Genomic DNA, 15,721 nt, shown 5'->3' with positions numbered 1-15,721 from the left:
GATGGCCTAGGGGAAAGTTAGCCCATATTTGCAAGACTATCCTTGCCTTCAAGGTGAAAGAAACTTACTCATGTTACCCAGGCTCTGACCGTGGTCTGGTCAGGAAAAGATGACATTCCAATATTCCAATTTAACCCGGATGGCAATTCTAAAAAGCGATGTGGACTGAGATATTTTGGTTGAAAAATTTATTTTTTGTGACTTTTCCCCCAATTTTTACCCAAAAATGTCAAATGTCAAAGTAGCCATATCTTCAAAAGAAAATTCACTGTAACCTTAATGATGATTTTTAAATGGGTTAAAGCGGATTAGATCCAGATCTGTTTCTGTTTTTGTAGAGTTTGGTGGCGCTTTCGACACAGAGGTCATATGCACCAGATCCAGATCAAAAGCGCTTGCAATACTTGTTCACTGTCAAAATATATATATTCCACGGTGTTAAGTGGTATTTATTGTAAAATATGCTATTTTTCACTATTTCTTTTGTGATTTTGTTAACTTCTTTCATTGTTATTAATTTTTATATATTTGGCTTGTTAAATGGTCATAGTGTTTCAACTTAGACATCTTTCAACTGTCTATATTAAAGCACAAACATACATTTATTTGAATTCAGGTTGACATCAACACTGCCCCAAGTGACTGAATTTAGTTAGTCTGACCAAATTTAGTCACTTGGTGGCAGTGTTGGGATTAACCCTTATTCAAATGTAATGTATGTTTGTGCTTGATATTGACAGTTGAACATGTCCAGAAGCAAGCCAATATATAGATTGTTTTTTTTCTTTTGATAGAAAAATAAAATAAAAATAAGAAAAAGAATGTTTTTTCCAATGAATAACACTTAACAACATTGAATATATAAACTGGCACAGAACAAGCTTTGAACAATCCAGATCTGGAAAACTTTCATTCATCTTACATCCTCTTCAATTTTTGCTCTGAATAATAGAGAGCATATATGTTTACAGTTCCGTGAACAAAAGTATCCCATCATACCATATTGAGGCAAAGTTTGGGTTAAACATGCCTTTTTCATGATTTTTATCATATTTTAAAAAAAATGCCCATTTTACGCCATCTTTTTGTTGCAAAAATTCATTTATTTGACAAGAAATGTATATCAATGTATTGAGCTGGATGTTTGAATTGAAAAAGTTGAAGCGGATTAAAGCGGTTAAAGCGGATTAGATCCAGATCTGTTTCTGTTTTTTGTAGAGTTTGGTGGCGCTTTCGACACAGAGGTCATATGCACCAGATCCAGATCAAAAGCGCTTGCAATACTTGTTCACTGTCAAATATATATATTCCACGGTGTTAAGTGGTATTTATTGTAAAATATGCTATTTTTCACTATTTCTTTTGTGATTTTGTTAACTTCTTTCATTGTTATTAATTTTTATATATTTGGCTTGTTAAATGGTCATAGTGTTTCAACTTAGACATCTTTCAACTGTCTATATTAAAGCACAAACATACATTTATTTGAATTCGGGTTGACATCAACACTGCCCCCAAGTGACTGAATTTAGTTAGTCTGACCAAATTTAGTCACTTGGTGGCAGTGTTGGGATTAACCCTTATTCAAATGTAATGTATGTTTGTGCTTGATATTGACAGTTGAACATGTCCAGAAGCAAGCCAATATATAGATTGTTTTTTCTTTTGATAGAAAAATAAAATAAAAATAAGAAAAAGAATGTTTTTTCAAGGAATAACACTTAACACCATTGAATATATAAACTGGCACAGAACAAGCTTTGAACAATCCAGATCTGGAAAACTTTCATTCATCTTACATCCTCTTCAATTTTTGCTCTGAATAATAGAGAGCATATATGTTTACAGTTCCGTGAACAAAAGTATCCCATCATACCATATTGAGGCAAAGTTTGGGTTAAACATGCCTTTTTCATGATTTTTATCATATTTTAAAAAAAATGCCCATTTTACGCCATCTTTTTGTTGCAAAAATTCATTTATTTGACAAGAAATGTATATCAATGTATTGAGCTGGATGTTTGAATTGAAAAAGTTGAAAGTGATATATTTCTGTGACCCATAGTTTTTGACCTATAACCTCCAGAAAACCATGGGCCATTTCAACATGAAATACATTTTATTTGGATTTTTCCACTTTTATACATAATTATAAATGCATTGTAGACCTATAAAACAGGAAGGCGGCTATTAGGCCAAGAGAAAAAGTATGTATGTCTATAGATACCCGCGCGCATTGCTATGAGAAATCTGATTTAGCGCCGATTTTTTTTTTTTTTTGCCCATGTGTTTTTTTTGTTTGTTTGTTTGATATTTTTCAGTATCGTATAGCGATCCAATTTTGTCTTGTTTTGCTGTTTGGTGTTAATTTTTGTACACATTTCGCCATGATTGTAAAAGAGACAAACAAAACCATTCATTGTGTATGTATATTACTATGTTTCTGTATTTAAATATCAAAAACTACATAAATATCGTGCCTTGACTGTAATAAAAAAAATCGCATATCGCATAGCTCATTTTCTTTAAAAAAAAACGCATAGCATTTAGCTTTTTTACCAAATGTGTCTGAGACATACTTTTTTTTTGGCCTAACAAGTCTATGATTTAAGGGACTGTGCAATAATTATGAGCCCTGGTGGGAAGGTAAAATGGGGGGCAAAATTTGTTGGCGAGCCGAAAGGGGGGGGGGCACAATTTTTGACAAGCCGCGGGGCGGGGGGCGCCTTTTATATATAACGCTTTAAAAAGGCTAAGGAAAACAGTACGGAAACGCTTGATATGCAAATTTTCCTAGGCCATTTAAAGTTTGCAAATGGCATGTGCAAAGGGGGGGGCAAAGATTTTGGGCAGGACGAGGTGGGAAGCAATTTACCTCCCCCCCAGCTCATAATTATTGCACAACCCCAAAGATTAAAGTGTTAGCTTTGGAGAATACATGTCACATGAATATCCAATATTCGTTAACAAAACAAATTGCATCTTTATATTTTTGATAAAATATTTGAGGGGAAATGCATATTATTTCGGTGATTTGGTTAAATTTTGACCAAAAGTGAATTTTACATGGTAATATTAGCTCAGGAGGATGAGAGGCTTAAAATAAGACCATCCCCTAAGGTTTCTGAAACATCATCCCCTTTTCCAGGCTGTTTTAGGCTATGCCGAATAATAATTATGTACACTATCAAAATATGTATGTCATCTCACATCATCCAACTATGTAAAAAACTATGTCAAAATACTGTCGGAACCCTCATTCTCTCACGTCTTGATAACTGTAACATTTTGCTCCATGGAATATCACAAAGACATCTCCAGACTACAGAAATTACAGAACAAATGTGCCAAGCTGATATATCGTAAGCCCAAGTCTGATCATGTGAGCCCACATCTTCATTGGCTACCAGTTCATGAGAGAATCAAGTTCAAGACACTCACGCTTGTGTACAAGTCCGCGAATGGACACTCTCCTCAGTACATTTCCAACTGTCTCACGGTCAAGAGCTCCATAATATACTATGAGTACTAGTAAGAGTGTTAATTTTATCATTCCTCGCACCAGGAATTGGATAGAGCCTTTTCAGTGACTGCCATCAGGATGGACTCATTGATCAAAACTCACTTATTTCCATAATTTTTGCTGCCATTGCTTTCTGTATTCTTGTATTTTTTTCTCTTGCGCTTTGAATCCCTAGGCAAAGGCGCATATAAATACTTGTCATTTGTTATGTTATTATCCCACCGATAATATCGAGTCAAAATGATACAACCAAGAATCGTCTTTACCTCGAAAGTTTGATCCCCCACCAAAAAAAAGCTGGCTACACGGCTACGCCCCTGGAATATAGGACTACTGCATGCAGTCATCTTTTATTCTCGTCTTGTGGCATGAGTCATGAACGGTTGAGGTGAGTAGATGACACTGCTGTTGATTCCTTCAAAGGAAAGTGGTGATGAGTCGTCTGGTTTCTTGAATGTGAATTGATGAAGAAGATGCGTAAAGAAGATGAAGAGTTCCATCTTAGCAAGATGCTCACCAATACAAACCCGACGACCTGTGTGAATAGAAATAATGACCAGTTAGAACGTACCAAGAAAATGAATACGGCTCAGTCTTTGTTTAACATGTTTAATAACATTCTACCTGTAGCTACCTATATGGACAATAATGTATAAACGGAAATAATACGTGTGTTATAATTCCTGTAAAAATTAATATTAACATATGACATATGTGGAATGCCCCAAGGTTCAATCCTAAGGGCATTATGGATTTGCATGTACCTATACAGATATTTTAAAATAAGGTGCATACCGGTAAGCATATTGTCAAACAGGACCTTTCCGGTATTCTTTGGAGTACAATCAAAGCTTCGTGAACTTTTCTCTTGACCCTTTTTGGCCGGCATATTACCTCAGATATTGCAATGTGCAATAATAAGTTGCATTGTCTGTCAATATGTTTTAAGAACTCTCGACAAGAACTTTTCTTAGCGAAAAGTAACCTAAAATGTTTGCAGAAAGCTCATCTTTAACAAAAATGAAGAAAAAAAATATGAAGATTGACAAAATGATTCCTGTACCTATAGAAAATGGAGTCAATTCCTCCCTATCCATGACGTCACCATATTCGTCCAGAAATCTTTCCGGGTGGAACTGGTCCGGATTCGGCCATGTTTCCGGGTCATGATGAACGCCCCACAGATTTGATATAACCACGCTGCCTTTAGGGATATTGTATCCTGCAAGAGTGGTGTCGTTACTACTGTAATGGATAACTCCTAAAGGAGCAATGGATCCAATACGCTGAATCTCAAGAAGGGTTGCACACGTGAAGGGTAATTCAGTCTTGTCTGCAAGTCTTGGTAGGCGGTTTCTACCAATAACTGAATCGAGCTCCTTTTGAACCCGTTCCTGTATTACAGGATAGGCCATCATGTAGAGTGTTGCCCAACGCAGTGTAGTGGAAGTTGTATCAGTCCCTGCTCCAAAAAGATCAACAATGACGGCTGCCAAATTATGAAGATCTATGAAGGATTTCACATTCATTTTTTTGGCCATTTGGATCTCTTTAAGATAAACATCGATATAATCATTGGGATCATTTTCCGCATTAAATTCTTGCTGGTGCTCCTCGATTGCTTTATCAACAAACCCCTTGACATTTTTTATGTTCTGCTTTAAACATGTATAAATAGTTGGCTGAAAGTACTTGGCCAGTGGAAAAAATGCTTGTAATCCACCCGATCCAGATAGCTTGAGGACCTCATCTAGACTGTGCAACAAACTTCTGAACGTAGAATCGGTGTACTCAAAGCGTTGACCAAAAACAACACAGCATATTACATTAGCTGTAGCGTTGGATAAATAACACTGTGGATCAAAAGATGTCCCTTCTAAAAGGCTGATCTCTTGTGATAGATGTTTCACTTCTTCTGCAATATTTTCTTCGAAATTTCTTTTTCCAACGCCAAAAGAACGTAACGTGGTGAGCGTAAAACGTCTTTGGTGCTTCCACGGCTCCCCTGATGCTTGTACTAAACCTATTGACACAATAAAGATAACAATATTGGAGAAAGTCAAAATCGCAGCATGCCGGAGGTGCAGGAAATTGCCATAAATGGCAATAAAGGAACGTTCATAAATACCTTGGTGGGGGGGGGCAGGGGGAAGGAGGAGGCTGGAAAATTTCAGGCTGGTCTAAAAAAGTTTTGACCTTCCACAAGGGGGAGGTCAAAAAAGTTGACGTGGCAAAAGGGGTAAGGGTCAAGAAAGTTTTTGACACCCATAAGGGGGGTCAAAAAGGTTTTGTTTTTTAAATATCAATTCCATTGGCCGAAATTGTAAAATAAATTTTTTTTTTGCGTGCTACGCGAGCACATTGTCGATCACAATAAAGCCCTTTTCATCCCGATCATGGGTGAAAATAGTGTAAAATATAAAATTTAAGCCATTTTTTGAAACTGCAATTGTTTTTCGTCTGTGACACCGAAATTTTATTTTACCCCCGACCAAGAAAGTTGGCCACGCCCCTGATAAATTCCTGCACTTATGAGACCTGGTTCGAAAGCGATATTTTCTATGATGTCATGAACTTATGGACAATTTAGGCCTATTATAGACATAAGGCCTGTAAGAGTGACACTGATAATTGATAAGGGTGTTGGAGATCTGTTTTTCTTTGAATTTGTAACAAAGTTGAAACTCATTAGAGAATGAATTTGGAGAAAACTTTCTGATAATTTCAAACACTCGCTGAGCAGCAAGACCTTCCCTCTAAGCTTTTAATCCGATAAGCTGATATTATCTATTTGTTTTCATGAATTGGAAGACATTCTTTGATGTATTACTGAGGTCAATCATCTGAAATTACTGAAGCGTGAGCCACCCAGGCTGGTGGCTCATAGTATTTTATTAACAGAAGGTTTTCTCCAAATGTGCATTTGTAAATAAGTTTAATCCACTAGTAAAATAAACCGTCCATTACCTATAGTGGAAACATTAGCAGGGTATTTTAAGTATAAATTCATTAAATGTGCGGGTGGGTGTGTGTTTTGAGGGGGTGGTGTACACAAGTTTGGGTGTATATAAATGGGGGTCAAAAAAGTTTTAAGTCCATTAAGAATGGGGTTCTAAAAAGTATTTATGAACATTTCCTTAAGGGATGGGGTATGAACGTTTGGACAGTATTTATTGTGGGACATTAGAGCACATCTGACATATCGAATTGCATTCTGAATACGAAGAATGTCCTTCTGATATCAAATAATTTAGATTTTTTGAAATTCGCGATGTAATACACATTTTATGGCAAATGATTAAAAATTGGTATTTTTGATATTTAACAGTACTCGAAGTAAACTTTATATATCTGATGATTTATACTTAAAGTCTATGTAGATGGGATGAAAAGCCGATGATCAATTGAAAATTTTGACCTTTCGTATTGAAGATATGGATTTTTTTCCCAAAACACCAACAAAATGAGGTCTTTTGGGGGAAACAAATCCAAATTTTCAATTGATCGTCGGCTTTTCCTCCCAGCTACATACACTTTAAGAATATATCATTAGATTTATAAAATTTACTTCGAGGACTGTTATATATCAAAATGTGAAAATATCAAATTTTAATGATCTGTCATAAAATTTGTATTATATCGTGAATTTCAAAAAATGAAAATTATTTGATATCAGAAAGACATTCTTCGTATTCAGAATACAATTCGATATGTCTGATGTGCTCTCATGTCCCACAAAAATACTGTCGAAACGCTCATTCCAGATCCCTTAAATGTTTTAAGTGACCCCTATATGTGTATTACTTGTTAAAACTACCCCATTTTACACTACTTTAAAAGAAATTAAAGGATCCGACCGAATACGAGTGTTAGCAAGGATTCAGAAACTGCCCGTCCAAATATTTTGGGGTCCAATATCGATCACGTGTTAAGATCAATCTCACATGCAATTTCATTCAAAGTATACCGAATTCGGCAAGGCAGGTTTGCATTTAAACTCCAATATTTTTTATCTCCATTTGATGCATAACTAATACATGAATGATACACCACTATTGCTTTAAAAAGGAAACAAGAAATGTCTTTAAAAAGACAATGCCACGGATGAAGACCATGTTTCATAATTTGCATTGATAGTCCATGATATGCTGGTAATTTGTTTTATGTGTAAATTAATTTCCGGATGGGACATATGGGTATTTATTGGTAAATACCACCAAGGATATAAGAAATACAATTTTATTCTTAAAATGTGTGCTAAGCATATCTAATTCAAAATTCTCCATGCATATCAATCCAAGCAAGTTTCCTGACAATCCGACAATCAATATTCAGTTGACCTCAGATAACCTGGAAAATTTTCCCCATTGAAAGATGATAACACCCACCAAGTTTCATTACCGTCCAACAATCCAACAGCAGACCTCAGATGACCTTGACATGACCTTGACATGACCTTGAATATGTTTGGCGCTTCATGGTGATCACATCAACCACATTTCATGAAATGCTCAATTAACCACATATGACCTTGACATGACTTTAGATTGTGGGCGCTCCGATTGTAAATAACATCAAGTAAAGTTTCACGACAATCTATGACATTTTTCGCGATTTCATCTACCATATTTCATGACAGTCCAAAAGGTCATCAATAATGGTACATGCACCCTTCAACAACAAAAAAGCAAACATAAACTCCTATCCTAAATGTTTCTGTCAACTCTCTAATTTATAACTCCAAACTTTTTGTCTTTTAATTTTTGGTCTTTTACTAATGTTTAATATAGTATTAATGTTAGCATATCTAATTCAGAATTGTATAACAAAAATCTCCATGCATATCAATCCAAGCAAGTTTCCTGACAATCCAACAATCAATATTCAGTTGACCTCAGATAACCTGGAAAATGTTCCCCATTGAAAGATGATAACACCCACCAAGTTTCATTACCGTCCAACAATCCAACAGCAGACATCAGATGACCTTGACATGACCTTGAATATGTTTGGCGCTTCATGGTGATCACATCCACCACATTTCATGAAATGCTCAATTAACCACATGACCTTGACATGACTTTAGATTGTGGGCGCTCCGATTGTAAATAACATCAAGTAAAGTTTCACGACAATCTATGACATTTTCACGATTTTATCTACCATGACAGTCCAAAAGGTCATCAATAATGGGACATGCACCCTTCAACAACAAATCAAACATAAACTCTTATCCTAAAAGTTTCTGTCTCTAATTTATAACTCCAAACTTTTTTGTCTTTTCATTTTTTGTCTTTTACTAAAGTTTAATATAGTATTAATGTTAAATGTATTTTCTATCTTTTATCAATGTTTAATAGTATTAAACATGTTTAAGAAGTAGACTGTGACTTTTATAGTTTATAAATAGCTATAACTGATCGCATTAGATCAATTTAGGGATCTTTTAGAGCTGAAATTAAGAGTCTTTCAGCGCGCTGTTTTTTTTTTAATTCAGGGGTCTGTGGGAACTGCGCTGTCCAAAAGCTGGGGTTTCTCTTATATATCCGTATGGCCATTTAGTTAGGTGCCCCTCGAGCATTATTTCAAAAGGAAAGAGAGCAATGTAGGAACATTATTTTAAAACAAACATGACAAAAGATAAGATCGTTAGACCTAATATAAACCATAGACCATTCAATTGTCTATGTACAAGCTTGTCAGATTCATGCCTACATATGATTATGCTAGTTGTATTTTTATAATATAAGTCATAGAAAAATAGGAAAAACTTTATCATGTTTATTTCAAACCCGTTTTTTTTAATTGAAAAAACAAAACAAAATTAATGTTAAAAGTATCATTTGGTTCAATTACATTTCTCTAGCTAACACCATGTCCGAATTATGACAGTACTATAGGGTTTCCTGGCCAATTTGAGCTCTCTAATATTCTCATGGTGATGATCCAAGTGTTTTTCAGTGTCTCATGCTTCATGAATGTGTTCCTAACGTTTTCCTACACCTTTTTAGGGCGTAATATAGAAATAGTCGGTCGCAACACATATAGTGGCGTAGAGTGATTTTTCAAACTTTCCGTTTCACATAGTGGCGTACAGGTTTAGGGTTATAATCCTGTAATAGTTATTTTTATTTACTATTAAAGATACAGTGTAATAGTTTGAACCTTAAACTTCAATTTCAAATGGAATCGGGCCACTGAGAGATAACAATGGACGAGTATCGACTCAGTTACTAGTAGCATATATCCTTCAAAAACGTTTTGCTCGGAGACGTATTTTGTCCTTCACGTACGCCACTATGTGTTGAGACCGACGAAATGGTATCTAAAATAGCTGTGCCAAAATCGCTTGCCCCCCCCTTCGACCTGCCAAAAAATGCTTGCCCCCACCCCCTTTGGCCTGCCAAAAATCTTTGCCCCCCTATAATTCACCAGACCGGGGTACACATAATTATTGCACCACCCCTTATACGAAAAGGACTCCAAATATGAATATTGACCCCTGCCCTGTCTTATCATGAATTTCACCCCGGGTGGGGAAATATACTTTATTATATTTATAATATTCTTTTATGAATTCGTCACAAAATAGGTCTTTAAATATCAAGTGTTGACTAGCTTTATTTAATTAATATAATTTATCTTTATCTGATACTCACCATCTCCTAAGCCCATCTCCTCCCAAAGTGCTACTTTGGGTCTATCACTAATGTCCGGATTATTGAAAGCCTCTTTCACCGCATCATGCTTGTCCAGAACAACCACTAAGTTTCCACCTAAGTTCATGCTGAACACTGAGCCATATTTGCGAGCTAACTTAGCGAGAAACTCATGGTTTGTCATTCCAGTACGATAGATAGATATCACAAGATTTGGTAGATATCCAACCAGTGGCCAACCCCATGGTCCTGGTGGCAGATGCTTTGGCCTTCGAAGCCACCAAGAGACGATAAGGAATGCAGCTAGACAAAACAGTGCAGTCTGAATGTCGAGAGAAGCTATACTGAAACCCATGGTGGTTTATTTCTTTTAAAAAGCACGGATTACTATGCTAAATAGACGACTAGGAAATCATGCATGGCATTCCTTTCCACGACATTGTATAGCTACAAGTACATGACCTCTTGACCCTTATTCTGCGAAATAATAAACGGAGAAAGGTCAAGTTTATACAGGTGTGCCAAATGTGACTTCATTCTAGTGCTATTTTGACACATTGGAATAAGAATTGAATTTAAATTGATTTGATCATTTGTGCATTTCGATGCATTGAATTAGAATTGAATTGAAAATATGTTAGTGGATCAAGAATTAAATTGGAATCAAATCAAAATAACTTGAAAAGTTGATTGGAATAGCATAAAAATAATCAACAGAGAATCGAATTGGTATCAAATAATTTTAGTACATTTCGATTCCAATTCAATTCAGTTGGCTACAAATAGTTGCAACTTGCAAGTTTGCCCATTCAGTGATCCCAGCACAAGTGTAAAAAAATTGTTTAATAACCTGCAAGCTACCTACACAAAAAATCTGACCTGACTGAAAATTTGAGAGAGTCCAGTATAATAATACTTCTACCACTGATTATACATGTACATGTGTCCTATGAAGAGCATGAATAGAGAAAAAGTAAGGAGGAAGCCTTGACCAAGGCTAAAAAGTGAAGGATATGTCATTCAAATTGTCATTTGCAGATTCATGTAAAGACCTTGTTTTTTTAAATACACGGTTTTTGGCTGGACCACTAGCAGACTAAGTTAGCACATATATGACATTGATATTTACAAATTACAAATTTCCCTCTTTATGTATATATTCAAAATTGGTTTACTCCCAAATATTTTCACTGATTAGTTTAAGAAGAGTAATACCTTCCATTCCTATGGAACCAGGTCAGCTGAACTGTATAGACCTCACAACTTCAGAACAGATCTTACAAATAACACAATTAAAAAAAGACAAGGCCCATTAAGTTGGAATGTTATTGATCTCAATAACTCTAGGCCTAACACCGTTAAATGTTTTAGTAAGGGGCTGTGCAATAATTATGAGCCCTGGGGAGGGTAAAACTGGGGGGGGGGAGATATTGTTGGCTAGCCGAAAGGGGAGGGGGGTGCAAGCAATATTTGGCAAGCCGGGAGGGGGGGCAAACGATTTTTGGCACATATTCATGGGGCGCCGTTTAAATAAAACGATCTTAAAATGAATAGGATACAGTACGGAAACGCTTATATGCAAATTTTCCTGCTCGCTGCGCTCGCAACATCTAGACCATTTAAGGTTTGTAAATTGGGATCCCAAAAATTTTGCATGCGCAGGGGGGGGGCAAAGAATTTTTGGCAGGCCAAGAGGGGGCAAGCGATTTTTGGCGGGCCAAATTTTACAATTTTACCCCCGGGGCGGGCTCATTATAATTATAGTAATTATTGCACATCCCCTAAGGCTGCGATCACATAGAAGTATACTGTATACGGCCTTGTGCTCTTTTTTTTGGTCATCCCTCTATTGTAATAGCGTATGTTTTGATTTATATGATTTTTGGTAAATAAAACTGAAACTGAAACTGAAATACATTTGTTGCTTGATTGATGAAGGGCATCGCCAGAGGTTACGTCTTACAAACCAGAGAGCTTTGTTGGCCTTAGTTGCAATATTATTAATGTGTTCAGCCCATTTGAGTTTATGAGTCACTTCGATTCGAAATATGGGAGGTGTTTCACGGTTTCAAGGTAATCTGTAGCCATCGAGTATGAATTACCGGGTTTCTTTTGGTGGTGATGCGAAGTGTTTTGCATTTTTTTTTTTTTTTGACAGCCATGGTGTTACTGTCTATGGTTTATTCCCTGTACTTGAGTCCGGTGGGGGGAAGAAAACATACAAAATAACCACCGGACCCTTCACAAAACTTTCCTGACAGCAAAGACTATAATTGTTATATATTATTATATATTATATAGTTATACATATAAAACCTTTAAATAGGGCCTATACTATAATTATTACACATGTTTTACTTAAATGATTAACAAAAAAGATTAACAAAGGATTTTTTTTAAACCAATTAACCAGTGCAGAGACTTCGCCATAGTTGCCATTTTTTCGAAAACTTGTTACGCTCTAAATTACATGCTGCTTGATATTTCAGGATATTATAATAATGTTTAATTTCTTGTTTAAAAGCTTTTAAATCTGGGTATTGTTCCATCATCTTTGCTCTATAGATGTGGAATTTTGCCATTGTCATTATAAGGGTTAAAGTCAAATCAAATTTAGAACCAAATAGAATTGTCAAAGTAGACATTTCCAATTCCACATTAGTTTGTTCTTTTATCCATAATTTAATGGTATTCCAAAATATTTGGGAGACCTGACAATTTACAAAAAGATGTTTAATTGTTTCCGGGTTCCCCTTACAAAATGTACATAAATCATCCTCCCTTACATTAAATTTCAGCAACAGACTATTTATTCCTAAAATCCTTTGGTTAATTCTATATTGGAACCATCTATACTTCGAATCAACAGAAAACTTGAAATTTAAAAGACATAATTGTTTCCACTCCTCATTTTCTATATCAACATCTATTTTCCACTTATTACCTGATTGTTTCATTCTCTTAGCCCCTACAAAGACATCGTAGAATAACTTACAACCTTTACGATATTTAAACAATAAGTCCATATTACTCGATCTAAAAGGTGAAACTAATTTTGTCCCTTTTAACTTGTTAATATTGAAATTTGACTGAATTGCTCTTATAATACCATTGTATTCAAGGAAGTTTGTTTTCACATTATACATTTCTCCAAAGTCATCTTTTGAAATAAAAGTCCCATTTTCTGACAGTAAATCATTTATAAAAAGAACCCCCTTTTCCTTCCAATGAACATAATGAATTGAATTACCACCAATTTTGATTTTATCATTCCACCACAGATACTGCTTTGCAATACGATTGAAATCTAATTCACCATAATTAACAATATTTATCAAAGAGGACCAAGAAAAAATACGTCATACCAGAACTTATTGTCTACCTTATTTTTCGTTGCATTAAATCGGAGTAGACCTGTACAGCAAATATCGTTAGTGTTCACATTCAAACATAACTTTGACAATTTTATCCATTTTTTGTCACCTTGAATAACCCTGCGAGTCCAATTTATTTTTAGTGCATTTATATGAGATTCGACATCTGGCATTTTAACTCCTCCATTCTCATAATCTTGTACAAACTGAGATCTTTTTTTTGTCCGGCTTCCCATTCCAAACATATTTAAAAATGATGTCATTAACTGTTTTGATAAAATCTTTGCTCGGATTTGGAAGCATCTGCGCAATATAACTGATCTTAGGAAGAACCAACGATTTTACCACTACAACTCGACCCAATACAGTAAGATTCCTTTTTTTTTTCAATTGGAAATCATCTTTTTCATCAGTACAAGTGATTTTTCATAGTTCTGTTTAACCATTTGCACCAAATCAGTATTGAAAGAAATTCCTAAAAAATCAAAATTGCCCTCAAAATTCCAAGTTAGTTTTTATTTTTACAAATTTTTGTGATTCTATTTTATATGATCCTATCCATACTGCCACTGTTTTATCAGTATTAATTTTCAAACCAGAAATTTCACGAAAAATATTCAAAGTATCAAATGCGCTTTTTAGCGACTTTTCTGTGCCATCTAATATCAAGGTTGTGTCGTCTGCGTATTGTGTAATTTTAAAATTCATGTCCTTTACTTTTATTCCTTTTATATTCTTATTTTCTTTTATCATTAAAGCTAAAATTTCCGCACATAAAACAAAAATATATGGCGAAAGCGGATCGCCCTGTCTACAACTACGCTGAATTTGAAACGGTTTTGAAATATTCCCATTTATTATTACTGACGAAGAAGCATTTTTTATATAGGGTTTCAAACCATCTACAAATATCTGTCCCAAAATTAAAAGCTTTTAGAGTTTTAAATATAAAATCATGTGATACCGTGTCAAATGCTTTTTCAAAATCTATGAGTAATAGCAGACCAGGTATTTTATGAATATCTGTATAATTTAACAAGTCATAGAGAAGGCGAATATTTTCGCCTATAAATCTGTTTGGAACAAAACCATTCTGGTCTTCCGAAATTAGATGGTTTAAAACTGATTTTACGCGGTTAGCAATACAAGCAGATGCTAACTTATAGGAAACATTTAAGAGTGATATAGGCCTCCAGTTCTTTAGGAAATGACGAGGTTTATCCCCTTTAGTAGAAGAGTAACATGACCAATTTTTGTTCTTTTGTAAGAGAACCTTTCCTAAAACCTTCATTTAACGACCGAAGAAGAAAAATGGAAATGTCGTCCCAAAACATTTTATAAAATTCTACTGTAAAACCATCTGGGCCAGGAGTTTTGTTATTTTTCATATTTTTCAAAGCAATTGAGAGCTCAGACAAATCCAGCTCACCTTCTAAATTATTTGACTGCATTTGCGTTAATTTATTGAAACATAAACTTAGATCATCAATATTGACATTGTTTTTTTCTTCCTTTTCTTTGTACAAAGTTTTGTAAAATAACAAAATTTCTTTTTCAATCTCCTCCTGAGATGTTGCCTCTGTGTTATCTTTCTTAGTAATTTTACATATTTGTTTATTTACGAAGTTTCTTTTTCAAGGTTAAGAAAATATTTGGACGGTTTCTCCCTTCTTCTATCCATTTAGCTTTTGATCGAACAAAACAACCTTTAATTTTTCTAGTACGCAGCTCTTCAAGCTTTTGTTTAGCGGCATTAAGTTCCCTCATTTCTGAATCGACGTTTTGGTTATTTAAAGCCGTTTCTTCACATATCTTCTCCAGATGCTGTATCAAATTGTCAAGTGTTTCTTCTGTTTTATCTAAGTCTTTCTTTCTTTTGGATGAAAAAAGCCAAAGTAGCACCTCTAATTTCCAATAATAATGTTTCGAAGAACAGCTGGTCATCGATAGTAAGAACTAACGTCGTCGGATTAATATCATTTATATATTCTCTATCATAAGGAGAGGCCGCATATATTTTCTACACCTTAGTAATCGAATCTTTAACAATATTTACATATTCCTCTTCTTTAAGCAATTCATTATTCAATTTCCAAGATCCCCGACCATTTTTAATATTATTACCTTTACTTAGGCCAATGATCACCATAGAATGGTCAGTTCTG

At 35.0% G+C, this 15,721-nt stretch overlaps 1 protein-coding gene across 1 annotated transcript; it reads right to left on the bottom strand.

Moving 5' to 3' along the window:
* Window positions 1-2,693: 2,693 nt before the first annotated feature.
* On the bottom strand, window positions 2,694-10,619 carry LOC140171926 (cytochrome P450 2J4-like). Its single transcript, XM_072195272.1, has 3 exons — window positions 10,183-10,619; window positions 4,587-5,546; window positions 2,694-4,058 (listed from the first exon to the last, which is right to left on the bottom strand). Exons 1-3 carry the CDS (start codon window positions 10,535-10,537, stop codon window positions 3,874-3,876), a joined length of 1,500 nt encoding a protein of 499 aa, XP_072051373.1. The 5' UTR covers window positions 10,538-10,619; the 3' UTR covers window positions 2,694-3,873.
* Window positions 10,620-15,721: the final 5,102 nt, after the last annotated feature.

Source organism: Amphiura filiformis, chromosome 15 (genome assembly GCF_039555335.1).
Source record: "Amphiura filiformis chromosome 15, Afil_fr2py, whole genome shotgun sequence".
NCBI classification, from domain to species: domain Eukaryota; kingdom Metazoa; phylum Echinodermata; class Ophiuroidea; order Amphilepidida; family Amphiuridae; genus Amphiura; species Amphiura filiformis.
The sequence above is the reverse complement of the archived record's forward strand: the minus strand, read 5'-3'. Positions and strand labels throughout refer to the sequence as shown.

Coding starts and splice junctions, on each gene's coding strand:
- LOC140171926 (XM_072195272.1), bottom strand. CDS start 10,537: ATGGGTTTCAGTATAGCTTCTCTCGACATTCAGACTGCACTGTTTTGT. Junction 5,547..10,182: donor GGAGATGGGCTTAGGAGATG/GTGAGTATCAGA, acceptor TTGTGTCAATAG/GTTTAGTACAAGCATCAGGG. Junction 4,059..4,586: donor ATTGACTCCATTTTCTATAG/GTACAGGAATCA, acceptor CTATTCACACAG/GTCGTCGGGTTTGTATTGGT.